At 40.2% G+C, this 21,097-nt stretch overlaps 1 protein-coding gene across 2 annotated transcripts in view; it reads right to left on the bottom strand.

Annotated features, from left to right (window-relative positions):
- Positions 1-1,627: 1,627 nt before the first annotated feature.
- The window catches only part of edem3 (ER degradation enhancer, mannosidase alpha-like 3), a 71,563-nt gene continuing 52,093 nt past the window's right edge, over positions 1,628-21,097 (bottom strand). For both annotated transcript variants that reach the window (XM_078561426.1, XM_078561427.1), the window contains 6 exons: positions 19,961-20,115; positions 19,036-19,192; positions 18,217-18,408; positions 14,749-14,914; positions 12,999-13,184; positions 1,628-6,469 (listed from right to left, as the gene is read on the bottom strand). In XM_078561426.1, the coding sequence (XP_078417552.1) occupies positions 5,961-6,469; positions 12,999-13,184; positions 14,749-14,914; positions 18,217-18,408; positions 19,036-19,192; positions 19,961-20,115 (1,365 nt within the window). In that variant the 3' untranslated portion in view covers positions 1,628-5,960. The remainder of the gene's footprint in view (positions 6,470-12,998; positions 13,185-14,748; positions 14,915-18,216; positions 18,409-19,035; positions 19,193-19,960; positions 20,116-21,097) is intronic.

The raw sequence follows: 21,097 nt of genomic DNA, 5'->3' as shown, positions 1-21,097 counted from the left end.
GGTGGGTTGGGGGGGTGTGGGGGGGGGGGGAGGTGGGGGGTATCCCAGGGTGTGTGTGAGGGCATAAGCGGCCTCAAGAGGAGATGTGGCCAGATGGAGATGTGAGGATGTGTGTGAGAGTGAATGATGATGTCCCTTGAGTTGGCAATGAGTGAGATGTCAGTGAATCTGTGGTGGGCTTTTGTGTGAGAATTTAGAGTGATGAGATGGTTGCCTTACCCTGGTGGCACGGATGAGATCATTCAGCCTCTATTGGATGGCCAACCTCTTCTGTGTAGCATTGGCACTGATCACCACTGCCATCACCTACCAAGCCGGAGTGGTAATGTTGCTGCCCCCCCTTCGGCCAGAGCAGGGGTAGAAGACCAAAGGACTCTTGGGGGATGTGTCACTACACCTGGGGGGCTGCAGTCTTCTTGCCTTTCGGGACCATGTCTTCTTTGCAGCAGTTCTGGGCTGCAAAGCAGAGAAGTGCGCACGTGGCTGCACTTCAAATGTGGCACCCAGTGTGATGAAGCGACAAGGTGACAGCGTGGTGGGCGAATTGGAACCTGGAGCCAGGAATGCGTGATTAATGAGGCAGGATTGGACAATACGGCATGAAAAGCCGCTATTGCAGCTGGTGGGTAAAATGTCCTTTTTCCTGCCCGCTACCACACAGTGCAAATCTGGGTTGATTCCACCCATAGTTTCACATTGTTGCTGTGAATTGGATAGTATACTTGAAGGTGGGGGGGCAATCTTTTCCTAAGCCCACTGTTCAAATATTTCCAGTCTCATTCCTGCTTTGCTTAAATCACCAAAACAACCTATAATGCCTTTAACATAATAAAACGTTCCAAGTCGTCGCAGGAGCTTTATAAAACAAAATATGACACCAAACCAAATAAGGAGATATTAGGGTAGATGACTAAAAGCTTGGTCAAAGAGGTACTTTTGGCACATGTAGATAAGGAATAGGAGGGAGCCAAGATTAAATCTTTGGAGTCATCAGAGGTCATGGTGCAGGAGCAAGAGAAGCCATTACAACTGATTCTCTGGCTACAATTTGATAAGAATGGAAGATAAAAAATGACATCTTGTGTGACTGTGACCATGTTGTGATAGCCCTTCTCACTCTATTCAAACTCTACGATGCTTGACGTGTTGAACCTGCCATTTCCTCCATCACCTCTTTTTAGCTATGGGAGCTTATATGGTTCAATTCCTATCTATCTGTATACATTCAACACATCTCCAGCCAAGATTCTGTTCCTTCCTCATCATCATCATAGATCCTCCAAGGATCTACACTCATTTTCATTCCTTTAATACTACGCTTGTCATCATCCACTGGCTCAGCTTCTATATGTACGTTGATGATACCTAAGATGTTGCAGGCTTTGTGCTTTGAATGCATTAATTAACTGTGCATTTGGAATATTTTTATGATAGTGTATCATATTATAGATGCTGCACAAACCACTAAACAAAACTATTAAACAGATATGTGGGCAGTATTCAGTGGATACAGTAATGACAAATATTCACTAATTTTCAATGTATTAGCATGGTTATGTCAAATTGTAAAACCTAAAGTTCTCAAGTTGATGAATTTGGGGATCCTAACTTATTTTGAATTCTCAGATCAACATAGAGACTTTATTATATTTACATTGGTTTATTAAATCTTTACAATCAGAAATAATCACAGTAATCAAATGCACAAATATGTACAGTGATCATATCTACAAAATTAACCAGACTGTTTTACATCACAGCTTGCATTTTACAGCTGTCCATTTTATTTACAGGGCTTCTGAGGTGTTTACACCACTTTTTTTTAGAAAGACAGCGCACTGTACCTGCTGTTTAAATTCTATAGACACTCCGTATCTGTCTGATTAATGCAGCAATGCCACAATCACACTAAAGGAACAGATCCCAATATGAAATCTAATTTCAGTTCAAATTAAAACCTTTGAAAAGACAAATACACACCCATCTCTTATGTTTATACATTACTAAATTTGCATTTAAAAAATATTAAGCAGTTTCACATTTGAATACCTTGTTTGCACATTTCAAATTTCAAGATGAAACTGATATTTCCCATCATATGATGTTAACCCAATTCACAAGTATTCATTACCCACACTGCGGAACCATTGTGAAGAGGGAACAGCTAAAGATAGTGCCACCTACTGGACTTTAAGAACAGTCAAATTGTATGCCTATTTGCCTTTCCCAATTTAAAATAAAATGATTTTAGTCCCTTATTTTGTCACATTTAGCAGTTAAGCAACAATTTAATTACCACAGATGCATTTGCCTTTAGTGAATGTGTATTATTCAGAAATAGATAGAATTTAAAAACATATCCTCCCTAATGCATCTTCTAGGACAATAATTGCAATATTTGGGTCAGTAAATTAACAACTAAGTCTATACCTCTGTGTTCAGCAACACCTAAGCAAAAGCTCTCTGTATATCTGCCAGATACCTGCTCCAAATTATAAAGGAATTATAGAACAAAACAGATTTAACATCCATCAATAATTATGTGATCTAATTATGAATGGTGATATACAACATGAAGTTAACATGGGGCAGACACTTTGAAAATGTGCACAATTGATGGTTTACTGAGATAATAACTATCTGATACTGAATAATAGTGACATACAGATTGTCAACTCAACAGTACTGTGAAACAAGAGCCTAGCTTTCAAAAGGTCCTTGACAACTTAACCCTTTGAAAACTGCAGGACCATTTCTGCACCATAAGGAAAATATAATACCTTTCAATATTCAAGGATATAAACAGTAAAGAAAATGTCTCTAAGAATATTGTGCAAATTAGTTTTGTTATGGATATATTTATAGAACAAAGATGTGCACACTTTGCAATGTGCAATGGTAGTTTAGTCCTTGAAGAGTGCACACTGTCCTCCCCAGTAGATTTTAATATGAAGTATATTACTGAACCAAGCCACAATATTACAAACTGGGAAACATAACAAGGTCTGACATGTCCATTGCATTCAATAGTTAAATAAAACTCCAAAATATCAAACATTCTGCGATAGTTTGAAAAATGAGTAGTAGCTCCCAGCTCAAATGGATTGTAGAAAATTAGTTTATAAGATTTTCTGCAATCTGAATTGGTATGCCCTTACTGCTAGTGCAATAAGATCCAGATCATAACCTGTGTGTACCAGGTCATAACCTTTACAAAGAATACAGGGATACAAGTATATTATTATTGTAAACTAATTTGTTGAAAAAAATTCAGATCCATGAAACAATTGTGTGTTTTTTTTTAATATAAATACTTCTCTCTTTATTTCCTCTCCTAATACCTTTGTGGGGATACAGGACAAGAAGTCTTGGAAGCTTTCCTTTGTACCCAAGTGACTATTCTTCATGTGTCCAGGTAGTAAAAGCCAGGAGGCCATACAGCCATTGAACACCCATTTGCCTCAACCTGCTGAACTGAGCTAGAAATTCTCCTGGTGATGTCTCACACATTCACTTTCCACGGTTTTCCCTTTTTGGGCTAGTGATGATGAGACCAGTCCTTCGACAGAGGTCAGCCAATTCAACAACACAGGTGGAATCTGGTCTACGTGACGCACCTGCACAATGGGCAGCACATTTGCCAACTAAACTCATGTGCTACTGAAGAACAAAGTGAGGCAACAAGTGCAACAACTTGCATTTATATAGTACCTTTAACATAGTAAAATGTTCTAAGGCACATAACAGGAGCATAAAGACGTTTATCATTTAGTTGTTTCTAACGGTGGGGTATGGTGGTGAATCACAAGAAGAGGTATTTAAGTTAGTGTCAATGAACTATATAACGCTCCATTGCGTCTTGTAGAAAGAAAAGGCAGAAATGATTTTAAATCCTATGGATAAGCAAATGCTGTTTCAAAAATGAAACATTCACATGTAAAATAACTTGAACCGTTCCAGGTTATCACAAGTAGAAAAAAAAGTCTGTGACAGAGAAATACCCCTGCAAACAGCTCAAAGTCAGTCAGTTTGATCACCTACCAAAGATATTCACAAACATTTCTAAATGAAACTTTTTTTTAAAAACACACTGCAGGGTTAAAATCCTCCAAAGTACTGATCTAAAATAACATTCTTCTCTGTGGCTTTATACAATTCAATTAGATAGATCATTTTTTGAAATGCTGTCAAAATAATTATCCAAAATAATCTTACAGACTAGTCAGTCCTCTCTCTGCAGTAAATCATGTGCGTTTAACCAGTATGGAGAAGCTGACACATGGTGACTGGAAACGAACAAGATGAACTCCGGCCTAACATTGGAACTGGATCCGACAGCAGTAGAAGGTATTCAGTTAACATCCATGGAACAGAGGGAAAAGGTTTATGTGCAATGTAGGGCTGAATTTTCAATGCCCCATGTAGAGGCTTCGGAAGAGGTGCAGGGAGGGTGGTAGGAAAATAGGGGGAAGCTGCTTTGGGATGGCTCTCTAACACCTTCCCATCTCTGAGGGAAGTTCCTGGGGTGGGATGGGACCAAAGTTGGTAGCACACTCCATTGAGATAGGCGATCAATCAGTTTAATTCAAGTCCCACTTACAGGTTTTTTTCCTGAAAGTGCCATTGGAGCAGCTCAATGCTCAGTGCAGAGCCTGTTAGCTTCTTGCAGGTGGCTTCTTGCCAGGAGGGGTGCGGGTAACTGCTGGCACATTAAATAGCTGTATCAAGGGGCTGCAGGGCTCACAGGGGCCAGAATTGGCCCATAGTATTGTTCCAGAGGGGTTTATCCCTCCACCCTGAAGCCCCTCACAGTGCCGCCTTTTAATCAATTTTGAAGCAACCCTTAGCTCTTCTCCAGCAGTGCTCACTTCTCCTGGTGGTAATGCAGCCAGGCATCGCTGCAGGCTGCTCTACTAGGCCTTCTACTCCCTGGCCTGCGCACCATCCTTAATTGGACAGGGCTCCCGGACGCAGCTTCTTAAATAGGCCAGCTCCGCAATGATTGTAACCCAACATCCCACCATAGCCACTTCCGTGTTCCTGACCCGGAACTGAGGCCAACGTCAGGATCTTGACCCAACTGAGAAAACACAGCTCGTTATGTCTATTGGTAAAGGATGAAAACATTTCCCCTTGTCAGTCTTTATTGTATGCATGAATAGGTTGGGTATTATCCCTGTAGCATATTACAAAGAAGAGAAAAGGCTTAGGAATGGAATGGGGGAATAAAACTTTAAAAAGTTAAGATAGAACAAGTTAATCAGATGTTAAAAAAGTTACAAATCCAAAGTAGTAATTTGACAACATTGAGTTCATGTAATTTACCTTTCTCTCAATTTAGGTGGAATTGTGCTGCCAAAACTTAATTAACTTCATTGCTCCAGGACAGTTTTACCAAATATTATTTTAAATACCTTTCAAAAATAAAGAAAACAATGAGTTCAAATCATATTTCAGTAATTGTGGGATTAAAAACCATAAACTAAGCAATCTGGTACTCCAATCAGGTGAGTGAGTAGTTGTAAATCTGTAACCCTACACTGGAAAAATGCCACAGGATTTTGTGGTTTTGAAAGGAAACCTGCAATAATTTAGCAACAAGGTTTTGCTGCTCTGCAACAAAGAAGAAGTGTGCATGAGAGTGGGGCGGGAGGGAGAAGTAGAAAACAATGGAATAAAAGTTCCCATAACTTCTGCACATCTCTCAATCAGTTGAATCTGAGGTGTGCTGTATCAGGAAGAAGCATTAATGTGACTGGCATCTTCAAGTGAATCAAGTAATGACCTGGCAGAAATGACGACCAGTAAATCTGACCCCCTTTTCACACGTACAAATTGATACAAATCAGAAATTGATCATCAGATTCTTCCAGGTGGTCAGGGAATGTTACTGTGCACAATTGCACCCAGATCTTCTGGGGAAAAGAAAAACTCCCATCATACAAAAGTATGATTCACGGTCATAGTTCGTCCTTATCCATCATTTCAAAGGCATCTATTTCTTCCTTCCAGTCCGATAACAAGGAGTCTATGGTCCGAGCCTCTGTTTCTTGGCTGATATTTGGACTGGATTCTTGCTCTGTTTCTACTTCACTATCAGTCCCTTTCTTTCCCTGATCTGAAGTCTGGGCACAAGATTCCTGTTCATTTTCAATGGGTCCATGACTATCTGTCCTTTGTACATCTTTATGATCTTTCACGTCACCAGTATCTGAAGACACATCAGTGGCAGATATAATTGGGTTCTGATCAGATCCACATAAAATATCATCACTTTGTTGTGTCTTTGTATCAGGTACGACTGACTGACCACTCGCGTCGCACTGGCTTGCTGATTCATCCAGTTTCTCACTGCTGGGATTTTTAGTGTGGGATGTTGCTTCATTCTGACATTCGAAACTGGTCGGGTTTGGCCCCGTGGACTGCAAGTCATCTTCTGAGTTCTGTTCTGAGTCTTCCATGCCCAGATCTAAAAATCAAATATTAGAATATTTAAAAAAAATAAAGTTGCAAAAGACAGTGGCATTAACTAATGTTTTAAGTAACTTTAGCCATTTATTTGCAATTATATACTACATTTTATTTAATAGTTGTACAAAGCTCTTCCTATAATACAAAATAAAGGTATCTTGGGCACTGTACAGCAACCACAAGATACAACTTAATCTTATTTCAGTATACCAATAATTATAAACATGATGGTATTTCTTCATGTTATCGCAATTCAACCAACAGTTCTTAAATTTACTAATTTCTCTCATATCAACAGCCGATCTTTGCGACAACTTAATTTCGATTTGGAACTCTCAACACAACTAAAGTTTAAAAAAAATAAGAAAAACCCACAGTGAGTTTGTGTGGCATAAATAAGGTAGGAATCTTTCATAAGAGATTAGCTGAACACTTCCTATTCCTAAATAACAGTCCAGTCACTCATTTGGAAGCAGATATAGAAACCATTTTTAAAATTCATTCATGGGATGTGGGCTTCGCTGGTTAGGCCAGCATTTATTGCCCATCCCCAATTGCCCTTGAGAAGGTGGTGGTGAGCTGCCTTCTTGAACCGCTGCAGTCCATGCAGCGTAGTTAGACCTACAGTGCTGTTAGGAATGGAATTCCAGGATTTTGACCCAGCAGCAGTGAAGGAATGGCGATATATTTCCAAGTCAGGATGGTGAGTGACTTGGAGGGGAACTTCCAGGTGGTGGTGTTCCCATCTATCTGCAGCCCTTGTCCTTCGAGATGGTAGTGGTCATGGGTTTGGAAGGTGTTGTCTAAGTAGCCTTGGTGAATTGCTGCAGTGCATCTTGTAGATGGTACACACTGTTACTACTGTGTGTGGGTGGTGGAGGGAGTGTATGTTTGTGGATGTGGTGCCAATCAAGTGGGCTGCTTTGTCCTGGACGGTGTCAAGCTTCTTGAGTGTTGTGGGAGCTGCACTCATCCAGGCAAGTAGGGAGTATTCCATCACACTCCTGACTTGTTCCTTGTAGATGGTGGACAGGCTTTGGGGAGTCAGGAGGTAGGTTACTAGCCTCTGGCCTGCTCTTGTAGCCACAGTATTTATATGGCTAGTCCAGTTCAGTTTCTGGTCAATGGTAACCCCCAGGATGTTGATAGTGGGAGATTCAGTGATGGTAATACCACTGAACATCAAGGAGCGATGGTTAGATTCTCTCTTGTTGGAGATGGTCATTGCCTGACACTTGTGTGGCATGAATGTTACTTGCCACTTGTCAGCCTAAGCCTGGATATTGTACAGGTCTTGCTGTATTTGGACATGGACTACTTCAGTATCTGAGGGATCTCGAATGGTGCTGAACATCGTGTAACAATCAGCGAACATCCCCACTTCTGACCTTATGATGGATGGAAGGTCATTAATGAAGCAGCTGAAGATGGTTGGACCAAGGCCCCTACTCTGAGGAACTCCTGCAGTGATGTCCTGGAGCTGAGGTGACTGACCTCCAACAACCACAACCATCTTCCTTTGTGGTAGGTATGACTCCAACCAGTGGAGATTTCCCCCTGATTCCCATTGACTCCAGTTTTGCTAGGGCTCCTTGATGCCACACTCTTGTCAAATGCTGCCTTGATGTCAAGGGCAGTCACTCTCACTTCACCTCGGGAGTTCAGCTCTTTTGTCCATGTTTGAACCAAGGCTGCAATGAGGTCAGGAGCTCAGTAGCCCTGGCGGAACCCAAGCTAAGCGTCAGTGAGCAGGTTATTGCTAAGCAAGTGCTGCTTTGTAGCGCTGTTGGTGACCCCTTCTATAACTTTACTGATGACCGAGAGTAGACCGATAGGGTGGTAATTGGCTGGGTTGGATTTGTCCTGCTTTTTGAGTATAGGACATACCTAGGCAATTTTCCATGTAGCCGGGTAGATGCCAGTGTTGCATTGGAACAGCTTGGCTAGGGGCGCGACAAGTTCTGGAGCACAACTCTTCAGTACTATTGCTGGAATAATGTCAGGGCCCATATCCTTTGCAGTATCCAGGGCCTTCAGCCATTTCTTGATATCACGTGGAGTGAATTGAATTGGCCGAAGACTGGCATCTGTGATGCTGGGGACCTCTGGAGGAGGCTGAGATGGATCATTCACTCGGCATTTCTGGCTGAAGATTGTAGCAAATGCTTCAGCCTTATCTTTTGCACTGATGTGCTGGGCTCCTCCATCATTGAGGACAGGGATATCTGCGGAGCCTCCTCCTCCAGTGAGTTGTTTAATTGTCCACCACCATTCATGACTCGATGTGGCAGGACTGCATGAGCTTAGGTCTGATCCGTTGGTTGTTGGATCACTTAGGCCTGTCTATCACTTGCTGCTTATGCTGTTGGCCCGCAAGTAGTCCTGTGTTATAGCTTCATCAGGTTGACACCTCATTTTTAGGTATGCCTGGTCCTGCTCCTGGCATGCCCTCCTGCACTCTTCACTGAACCAAGGTTGACCACCCTGGCTTGATGGTAACGGTAGAGTGGGGGATATGCCGGGCCATGAGGTTACAGATTGCGTTCGAGTGCAATTCTGCTGCTGCTGATGGCCCACAGCGCCTCGTGGATGCGCAGTCTTAAGCTGCTAGGTCTTTTGGAAATCTATCCCAGTTAGCACGGTGGTAGTGCCACACAACACAATGGAGGGATTCTCAATGTGAAGGTGGGACTTCATCTCCAAAATGACTGTGTGGTGGTCACTCCTACCGATACTGTCATGGACAGATGCATCTGTGGCAGATAGGTTGGTAGGATGAGGTCAAATATGTTTTTCCCTCTTGTTGGTTCCCTCACCACCTGCTGCAGACCCAGTCTAGCAGCTATGTCATTCAGGACTTGGCCAGCTCGGTCAGTAGTGGTGCTACCGAGCCACTCTTGGTAATGGATATTGAAGTTCCCCACCCAGAGTACATTCTGCACCCTTGCCCTTCAGTGCTTCCTCCAAGTGGTGTTCAACATGGAGGAGCACTGATTCATCAGTTGAGGGAGGGCAGTATGTGGTAATCAGCAGGAAGTTTCCTTGCCCATTTCTGACCTGATGCCATGGGACTTCATGGGGTCCGGAGTTGATGTTGAGGACTTCCAGGGCAACTCCCTCCCGAATGGATACCACTGTGCTTCCATCTCTGCTGGGCCTGTCCTGCTGGTGGGACAGGACAGGGATGGTGATGGTGGTGTCTGGGACATTATCTGTAAGGTATGATTCCATGAGGATGACTATGTCAGGCCGCTGCTTGACTAATCTGTGAGACAGCTCTCCCAATTTTGGCAATAGTCCCCAGATGTTAGTAAGGAGGACTTTGCAGGGCTGACGGGGCTGAGATTGCCATTGCTGTTTCTGGTGTTTAGGTCGATGCCAGGTGGTCCGTCCGGTGTCATTCCTTTTTTGTGACTTTGTAGCAGCTTGTTACAACCAAGTGGCTTGCTAGGCCATTTCAGAGGGTATTTTAAGAGTCAACCACATTGCTGTGGGGTCTGATGTCATGTGTAAGCCAGACCAGGTAAGGATGACAAATTTTCTTCCCTAAAGGACGTTAGTGAACCAGATGGGCTTTTACAACAATTGACAATGGTTTCATCATCAGACTTTTAATGAATTCAAATTCTACCATCTGCCGTGGCAGGATTCAAACCTGGGTCCCCAGAACATTACCATGGCTGTCCCATGAATGAATTTTTAAAAAAAATCAGGCCAAAGCTCCCCTAAGAGTCCCCCTTGCCCTAGACCTGAACTTACATCTTTCTCTATCTCCCCTTGTGATCTCTCTGAGTTCACCTTATTCATGACTCGTGTTCTCATGACCCTATTTCCACCAAACCGCTAACCATTCAACTTCCTTTCCTAACTACTACGTTAGCTGATGTTAACAGTTCTCTCTCCAAGTAGTATCCCACATCTCCTCAAACCTGCCAACATCACCTCTCTCCTCAAAAACTCCAATCCTGTCCCCTCAGTGCTTGCAAACTACTGCCTCATCTCCAACTTCACTTACCTCCAAAAAATCCTTGAACATGTCCCCTCCTAAATCTGTGTTCATCCTTTCTGGAACTCCATGTTTGAATCCCTCCAATCAGACTTTTGCCCCTGCTATTGCACTGAAATAGCCCTTATCAAAGTTACAAATGACATCCTATGTGACTGGTGACAAAGCTAACCTATCCCTCATCACCTTTCTTGACTTGTCTGCAGTCTTTGACATGGTTTTCACACCATCCTTTCCCTCCAGTAGGTGTGTGGGACTGCACTTGCCTGCTTTCATTCTTATCTATCCCGTTGTAGCCAGAGAATTTCCTGCAATGGCTTCTCTATTCACTCCTGCACCATTACCTCCCGAGATCCCAAAGACAACACAACATTTTTGGTAAAACTACTAACATCATGAATTTGAATTCCAAGACTAATTGTTCATGCAGCCGAGTCCCTAATCTTAGCTGTGTTGCTGTGGGGAACAACTAAACAAAGTTGGAATATGCCTCCCTAGGGAAGGGGGGGAAAAGCTAAAGGAACAATTGTCAGAAAGCCATTATTACACACTTTCTGGTAGCTGGTTCAAGGTGACATCAGTTGAGTTCCAAACAGCCAGCCTCTTTACTGCAGACATGGCAGGGGTTGGGGAAGGGATGCTGGAAATTACTTTACCGTTGATGTATTTGGAGAACATATATAACGGTGAATTTTGAATGTAGTTTGTAATTCTTTTACCTTTAATAATTGTGGCTGTTATTTTTGTCCACGTGATGCAAAAAAAGAAAAACAGTGTAACGCAAACTGGTTACAAACAAAAATAAAATAATCATTATTCTACAGCTGGTCTATTTATGTATACACATACACACACCATTCATCTATACATATATAGTAACTCCAGGCCATGGGTTAAAGTAGGCCCACGAACATGCATCTAGTATTGTGACTATTAAACCCACTAAACAAACAGCATCTGCATATGTTCATTTGAGAGTTTATTTATACTATCCAGCTCAGGCTTCTGCACACATATAACATGAATTTTTAGAAAATCTAAAACCAGCAGGACAATGCCTCTCAACCACAGATTGAGCGCAATTTTGTCAGTATAATTAGCTTATCTGGCAAAAGGTGCGTGGTTGTTCTGAAAGTAGTGATCTGTGAAGCACCAATTAGTAGTACTCTGGAACATCCCACTTTGCTGGCACCGATACCTTTAATATCCTTCTCAATTTTGAAAGAAGTTCCTCTATTTTGTTTATATTGTATAATGTACATAGATGAAGTTTCATGAAAGTGCACATTTAAGTTTCACAAAATGGAAAAAACTCTTTTATTCATATATGCAAGGCTTTTTGGTACCACAAAAGGCCAAAATCCATAGTAGTGAGTTGCCATGGGTTACGTTCACAGAGGTACCATCAAAAAATGGAGCTCTGTAATGTTGGGGAATCCCCATATAATTTACCAGTGCAAAACATTATGAAATTCCAAATTTCATGACTTCATGCACTCTCCTTAACTTGTGGAGCTTGCAGAAAATGGACAGACTTACATGGCTGCGATTAGAAAGTAAATTACAAAACAGACAATGTTAGTATTTCAGATAATGAGCCACAATTGACGGAAAGCCTTTTTCTTTTAAAACAAATCCAAATCCCAATCTTTGTGACCTAGTTTCCAAACCCAAGGTTGATGATGGAACCCAAAAGCCACACAAGGATTAAAAAAAAAGCTTCGAGAGGGATTAGGCTAAAAAAAGAGAAACTGGGAATCAAAAGGCAGAACTGGAAGAGAAATGAAGACAGTGCTAACTTGGAACAGTGCAATAATGGTTATGTTACTGGGTTAGTAATCCATAGGCCTGGACTCCAGAGACATGAGTTTAAATGCTACCATGCCAACTGAGAAATTTAAATTCAGTCAATAAATAAATCTGAAATAAAAGACTAGTATCAGTAATGGTGGATCATGTAACTACCGGATTATTATAAAAACCTATCTGATTCAATATCTTTTGGGAAGGAAATCTGCTGTTCTTATCTGCCCTCTGAAATGGCCTTGTTAAGAGTGATTAAGGATGGGAAATAAGTGCTGTCCAGTGATGGCCCATTCCACAAGAATGAATACAAAAGAATAAGAGCAACAATTTCTATTTTTTCTTTAAATTCTTTGGTGGTTAATGTTTGCAGTGTAGTGTTTACCAACCCAGTAGTGAATCCAGTGCTGACATTTGAGTGGTTTTATTACAATAATAAGAATTGATTTTAGTGTCAGTGTGTGACTGTGCAAACATTTTCAGAAATAGGCTGCCCCAGGCAACTTAGAATTTCCCAAAACTTGTCAACAATCTAAAGTTTCCCCAAAAAAATTTGTTGCCTCTTAAATAGAGAGAGCCACACAGCTGAATTTTCCAACCTGGGCTTACTAGAAACATTCAGATTACTACCTGCATTTAAAGAATGCTAAACATTATGAAAATTCATTCTGGGTAATTTACAAATGAAAGATTATTTACAGTTGGTTTAAAAACTTACTTCTATCCTTTGCTTTATCCGATAGCAGCACTTCCACTTGCTGGTACTCCTGCATGGCATTGAGTATAATATTTCCTTCTTTATTAAAGAGGAAAAGCATTGGGATTGTGACATCATCAGTACTCCTTCCATCGCCAGCCATCTGGAAGAGGGGAGCTGTATCACTGCTGCTTCCTTCATTGTCATCTGCCCAATAGCAAATTCAGTTAAAACAGTTGCAGTGTATACCTGGACGTGCAAAATCCTCTGGACTACTAAAGGTTTTATTCTTCTGCATAATATAGCCAACAGGTAAGGGCTGCAGGTAAACTGCTCCCTCTCAAGCTGTGGAGATAACATTTTCACTTCCAATGTCATTTTTTTTTGTCAGATTTGTGGTCACTAAGGTTAGTTCTGCAGGAATGGAACATTTTACATTTCAGGTACCTGGTGTGATCATGAAGCACACCCTGGACAGATTAAATTTCTCTCTACTCTGCCCCCAGCAATGTGTTTCAGGCCCAAACTTTAGTAGGGAACATAATCTATTCTCAATTAGCTCAGCACTTAAGGCACATCTTGTACAGGCTAAATGTAAAGGTCCCTCATAGTGATTTAAATAAGGGAATGAAAATTTTAAACATGACATGTTTTGAGACCGAGAACCAATGAAGGTTAGTGAGGAGAGGGATGAGTGAGTGGGAATTGCTGTAGGATAGGATTTGGGCCGCAACGTTTTAGAGGAGTTGAAGTTTACTGAGGGTGCAAAGGTGGGGCATTGGCCAGTAAGCATTAGAATAGGCAAATATGAAGTTGGCAAAGGCATAAATGAGGGTTTCAGCAGCATATGGGCAAAGTTAAGGGTGGAAGCAGGCATTGCTATGGAGATGGAAGTCAGCAGTCTTTATGATGGAGAGGAAGCTTAGCTCAAGGTTGAACAAGACAGTGAAGTTGCGAACACTCTGGTTCAGCTTCAGATAGAAGGCAGGGAGAGGAGGCAAGGGTGCAGGAGTTTGTGGTGGGGGTTTATGGCTTTGGCCTTCCCATTGTTTAGTCAAGGAAACTGCAGCATATGTAAGACTGGATTTTGGAAAAGCAGGTTGACAGCAGAGAGGTAGTGGAAGGGCCAAGAGAAATAATAAGAGGTAGAGTTGGGTGTCATCACCTGATCTCAAATTCAAAGATGATGTTACCAAGACAAAGCATGTAGATGAGGAAGAGGAGGACAGCCAAAGATAGGTCCTTGGGAGATTCCAAAGGTAACAAAGCAGAGATGGGATATACAGGCATTACTGGAGATGCTCTGGCTACAACTGGATAAGCAAGAGTGAAAGCAAGTGAGGGACTCCCACCCAGTTAGATGACAGAGAAGAGGTATTGGAAGAGAGTGGTAAGGGTGACTGTATGGTAAGCCTGCAGTGAGGGCGAGGAGGACTAGAAGGGATAATGCATCATGATCACAATCATAGAGGTTACAATTTGTGACTTTGGCGAGGGCATGCTGTAAAAACTTGTGGAGAGTTATATTGGGATTAAAGATCATTAACGTAAAACAAGCATTAATATGTATCTTATAAACTGAATATTATATCATGTCAATTAACTTGTGGAAATCTTTGTTTAGCAACACTAATATGTAATAAATCTGAAATTATTTCAACTTCTGTAACAATCTGGTGGGGTGTTAATTTTCTACCCTCAACAATATAATAAATAAATAAACAATGTAATATATCGTTATTAAAGCGAAAATAAGAATTACATTCCTTACCAATGACAATTCCACCTATCGCCCCAGCTTTCTGTGCATTCCGTGCCTTCTCAGCAAACATGCAATGCCCACGTTGCATCAGGGCAATTTTTCCCTTTATCGATTCAGGATTTGTTATCTCTGAACAGCCATTATAGGGTTCACACTTAGCAACAAAACCTCGTACCTATACAGAATATAGAAATCCAAACAAGAAATGCACAATCAATTTTTTCACAGTAAAAGTTTTCTTTATAGAAAGTCTATGTTGTCATATTAAAGTATAATTGGAGGAAAGACCGTGACGAGGAAGTTGAGCAATAATCTGGAAGGCCTCCAACTCCAATAAAATAATTGTAAATTTGATTTCTACAAGATCCAATGGACAATATTTTGCAGCTTTCAGCTCGAGAGCTGTGGCAGGAAGAAGGGAGAATAAACTTACAGCCCTGTTAGTCAGTCTAGTGCAACCAGAACTCCCATTTATTGCTCTGTAAGTGATGATTATTGATGGGTGTGCAGAATCCATCACAACTTTACAACTGAAATAGGATTATGAAAGTGGAAGATCAAATCAAGGCCTGGAGATATGACTGAAGTAGACACTGGGATGTACAATTCCCACAGAAGTTCTCCTGATCCACTACTGTAACTTCGACAAAAACTTCGTTGTTTCGCATCACGGTGGTGATTGGGAGAACTCTCGCAGAAATTAACTTGCTTGTACAAGTTTTTAAATATTTTAACCTACAAGGTAAAAAATCTATGAACTCTCTTTTCAATGAAGTATCACCTACAATTCTTTCCTTTGTACAGATTCAACCTTATACACTAAAAGTATAGCATTGGTTAGCCAACAGTATAGCCAAGTATTTAATTATGAGTTCTTTTTGTGTCAAAAACTATATAAAAAGCTGAACCTCATTGGTTTTGTACTGATTCAATCACAGTATGGCACCATTCTGGAATTAAAAGTTTTTGTAATACAAGCCCAATATTAAGTTTTATATGAATACAGCACTATTAGTGATCAATTAGAATCCAAAGAAAGGTTCTCTTTCCAGATGCCTTCAAACCCAGTTTGAATATTGTGGCCATGGGGATTTGGAAAGGGCTCGTTATGCCACTACTGCTTCACTGGTGGAGAAATTCTAAACCAGAACATCTAAATCTGTTGGTATCAGCAAATTGAGGTATATGCAAATTAATGGAAACATGGACTTAAACTTCGATGGGGCCTCTGAAACTTCATGGTGCGCACCTATCCAGTCCACAAAGGCAAAAAGCTGGGATACAGAACATTTAAATGCAGAATAAAGCTCCCTATACTCTGCCCCAGTAACATACATCAGCTTCAATTTCAGGAGAGAATCCTTAACTACATCAATGTGGCATTTCTTCAAAACCAGGCGATGAAATGTATAAATTAGATGACTAATTTAGTGCCAAATATGGGCAGCTTTGTGCTGGAGGTCAGTGCTCATTAAAAAATGGATTAAGACTGCACAGGTAGGACCCTTACAACTAACAGATCAGTTCAGCTGGATTTGAATCAACGTTTTAATGGTGAAATGAAAGCATCGCACCCATTGCACCGCCTGGTCCTCTCTTTGAAGCCTCCTCCAAACCAGATGACACAGTCGGAAAAATTCTGCCATAACTTATTCATTATTCTTAAACTGTGGCAATTACTTAATTTGGTAAACAGAATTGAAATGGTTTCAAATTCGTAATTGTGACATGCTTCTATGAGAAAATATTATTGAGTACCAATATTTTGGCAGCATTCAAATACAGCAGAACCTCTGGTATATACACTAAGTTGGTGGAAACAGCTGCATCTAGCCAGTTTTGTACACAACTTGGACAGCCTATATCAGTAATGACAATATTAGAAAGAAAAAGAAAATTAATTTGTATTATAGCATAGAAGATTTAGGAATTTCCTTGTAATAGGAAGATCTTTGAATCAAGGGTTCATGTATGTGGATGTGAATTAATGCAATTTAAGAAGTCTAAAGGACAATTATAAATTACAAATGGTGATTACTAAATTACACTATTGTGAGAGTCTGTCTTTAATGTGCTGTGTGCATGAGCAGAAAAATAATTATGTCTGCAAATATGCTCATAGAATGATTCATGATTAGCAGTATAACAGAAAGACTATATGAACAAATAAAAACAGTACTCAAAAACAATTGCAACGTTTCAGAGAAATATTGGTGGCATTTCAAACTGGGGTGGGTATGATGGAGGTGGGGGTTGGAGAGCCTTTATAACAGAAATAGTGTACTGTGGAATGTTATGCTACTAAAAAGGGAAGTTTAGCCTGAAGAGGGTGCTGTAGGAACTATTTATAAGTGCAGTATTTTTATGCCCCAGTAAGATGTCCATTGGCTTGTACAAATATTTCTGTCTGTATACAAAAGTGATACAACTACAACAACAGATATCCAGAGTGTGCAATTCAAATGGAGGGCTTTGAATTCAAAAACTCATATAGAAGGCCCAAGAACTTTATGCTCAGAATGCTAAAAGAGGGAGGTGGAAAATAAAGCTTAAGCACTATGTTGCTCTTTACAACTTCATAGGTTGTGTGTTCACACACAATTCCCTACACACCTTGATCCTAGCTTCAGTCACAATTCCAGGGCAATTGCTGAGTGGAGGTCATAAGAGCCCCAGCAAGAGGAACAGAAATATTGTTCAACATGCCATATGTATTCCCTACAGCAGTACTGGGAGAGGGCTGTGAGAACATCAACTGTTGCACCCTGTTCTACCTTGGTTAGCTGTTGGGAGAGAAAAATACAAACTAATGTTCCTCACAACTAGCTAACGTGTTTGTGCCACAAAGTGCTGGTGACTAGGTCTGAGGCCACATTCCCCAATACGATAAATACTGCATTTTATATCTTCTGTCTTCAGTTGTGTGTGTAAAATAAGCCAGCAAAAATATGGACTAATACACATGGGTCTCTTTTGAAAAACAATTCAGGCTATTGTCAGTGAGGAAGAAATAAGTATTTGTTCACTTCTCGACACCCAGCATCAAGAATGGACATTAAACTTCATTGTCACTGTCCCAGAAATGTGTCTTAACACCCTCAACTCTTCAGAAAAGCAATTTGGAGTGCAACACTTTTAATTTTTGTTCACTTCAATTGTCTTATGACTGCAGAACAGCCCTTAATAAAGTAATTTCATTTCTTCAAAAAATATTTATGAGCTAAGAATCCATTTTTTAAAAACTATTTTTGCCATACAACATATGGAAATGCAAAGTCACATACATATTTTATCAAGGTTGTTAAATAAATTTACAAAGGTATCAAATATGGAAAAGATAAAATATTTAATGTATCGATCTCTTGGATAAATTAAATTATTGTAATACATTTTAACTGTATGATAGTCTAAGTGAATTAAAAAACTGGTATATAAGTATCAATATGTAAACATTGGTCAGTTTTAGTGGATCCATACCCCACTGGTAATTTTGGAAAGTTCCGTTCCAAACTGTGCTGGTCCAGCAGTAAGTACCACTCTACCAAGGAATGGGTGGGAGATAATTTGGACAGCTCGGGGTGGCAGCTGTTCCTTCTGTTGCTGACTGGACAATTCAATCATCTCCTGCATAAAGCGCAGGCCATCCTCAGCATCATGTGCACTGGCTGCCTGGGGGAGGAGAAAAGCAATATGCTGTTTGTTCATTACAAGATTCACTCTTCCCTTGATACAAAAGACAGTACAGTAGCAACTTGGCATTCTCGCTTTCACTTTCATTTCTTGAAGATGCAGTACCTAATTACTAGCTTAAAAACAAATTAGTTTCCCTCTGCATCCAGGTGTTAAGTAGATTTGCACATATTTCTGCTTTATCATTCTGCTTCCCTGATTTGGCCCTCCTATTTTAAAAGAGAGGAGAATATGTCTGATACACTGGCAGAAGTGAACCTATGAATTTGCTCTGTGTATTTCGTATTTCCTCTGCAGGCTGCAGGACACAAAAGAGATCCTAATTTTCTATTATAAAAACCATTTAATACAGATTTGCACATATTTTATCATTGGTAATGTATTGAAAACAAGTTTGTTGATCTGCTCTTATTTCCACTTCATTCATTAATCATTTGAATTGAAATTTACCTAAATATAATTCAATTGTCATGTCTTGCACTACTAATGCCATTTTACAAATGATTTTCCACCTGTTTTCATTTATTCTATCATTTCTCATTGGATTAATATTTGAAGTGGCATATATAGCCACTTTATGGCTACATGGTTCAGTAGCAATTTCACCTGGTTTGCATGTTGAACCAACTGGACCCTGCCATCCTTCAGATGAATTAAACTGACTCCCATTTTCTTCAGTAACTCGAGGTGTTCAGGATTGTTGGCCATAAAATCCCTCGCCCTCAGATGTGACCTGGTCCCAGGGTCATCACCGCCTACCTCCCTGTAACAAACAAAACACACACACAAGGAATTTAATTCCCATCAGCAAAATGTCAAAAAAGAGCCATTCTGTACACTATGCCCCCTATAAAAAACTACCTTAGCAAAAGCAATGAACTAACCCTTATATAGAAATATTCATACTCATTAGCTTCAGCTTGAATTAGATTTTCACAAATATACATTTGAAAGTAATATAGAGAATTGCAGTGTCCAAGTACCTATCAAAATACTTGATTGTGAATAATAATTTATAAACAAGTTCATCCCAATTCTGATTAAAAAAAACTGAAAAAACATGTTATACTATTTGCGCCACTGTGTTACATTATCAGCCCATCAACTCAATAATAGCATAATAATTTGTTTAATATAAATTTATTCACTCTCTATATGAAACACAGGCCCCCATTGTAATTTACTTATCATACTGAGCCATGTTGGTTTCTCTATCATTGAAAATGTTTTTGTTCTAGTAGTCTGCTAAAAATAAAACCAACTTGGCAAGCAGTACATTTGCAAAAACAAGATATAACACATATTAGATGATTACTAATGTAGAAATGTTCTTAGTCTTTACAACAGGCCACTTGTAAACACGTACACCTCAATATAATAATAATGATATGCACTTGTGAAGTGTTTAACGTTCATTTAAATGTCAGAGTAATTTATTTTATTCAAAAATAGGTCCAATTTGGAAAAGGCCAAACTTTAATCAAATTTTGCACACACAATCTCAGAGTTTAGTAATAGAAGTAATTCTTACCGTCGGATATTGGCCTTTGGGCAAGTTTTGTCCACCACGTTTTTAAAAAGTTCACGAATGCTGTTAGCATAAGAGGGATCATTTGGAAACAGAACCTGTGTATTAGGGCAAGACCAGTCAAAGTTGTTGTCGTCCAAATCTATGTAACCTGCCGTCTAGAAGGAGGCAAAAAAGAATCAATGAATTGTAGGGTTTGGGAGTTGTTTGTTCAGTAGTCTGCCTTTGGCTGTATGAAGCTGGAGAAAGGGGACCTATTGCTTTCCTAGCTTCAGGTATGGCCTATGCTTCACTTTCTCAGATTGGTGGGTGTCAATATTTGAAATGGTGTGACTGTATGTGCATGTGTGCACACAATGCTGAAGGATATACCTTCATGAAGTCATGGTTATGGATCTTTCTCCCCAGTGTTAGAAGGCTGAAGTGGGACACAGTGTGGTGTAGGGGAATAGAGGAACTTCATTGCTTTGATTGGCTCCGAGGTCTCCATTTGGAAGAGCAGGACCAAGGTATGCACTGGACAAAGCCCATTTTACTAGTACTCAACTAGTCAGGGAAAGGAGAAATCTTCAAAGTCAGTGTTGGATGAGGTTTACTGAAAGCTGTGACGTTCAGCCTCTGTGCTACACTCCATTTTCTGAGAATGGGTAGTCCATGTATATCCCAAGGATTAAAGCAAGTTTTCTGTGTCATCTGATAACATGAAGGACACTTCTGAGTACAGACTAGAAATCATCAGTGATGATTTCCAGATCCACCCACACTCTACCTCACCCCCGTCCCCTAAACACCAAGTCAAAAGTATGGTGGAGTTGCGTTTTATAACAATTCATTAACCTCATACAGCCTAAGAGACAGAAGCACCATGCACCAGGTATGGGAGAAAATTGTATTTCTATTAGAATTAGCCTTTATACACTAAGCTGTACATTTCATTGAAAATCACTGAATAAAATTAAACTGTGCTGAAAAAGTAAAGACAATCTGATATATATATTTTAACCATTAATTGAATTTGCTCAGATGGGGCATGCCTGTATCCAGGTTGCAAAAAGGTTCAGTAAATCTTCCTATATTATCACACCCATTGGTATCTTTAGCTCATAGGCACCTCTGTACTTCTCCACAGCACTCGAGTGT

This window comes from Cetorhinus maximus, chromosome 17 (genome assembly GCF_964194155.1).
Source record: "Cetorhinus maximus chromosome 17, sCetMax3.hap1.1, whole genome shotgun sequence".
Lineage (NCBI taxonomy): Eukaryota > Metazoa > Chordata > Chondrichthyes > Lamniformes > Cetorhinidae > Cetorhinus > Cetorhinus maximus.
This window is presented reverse-complemented; position numbering and strand designations above follow the sequence as displayed.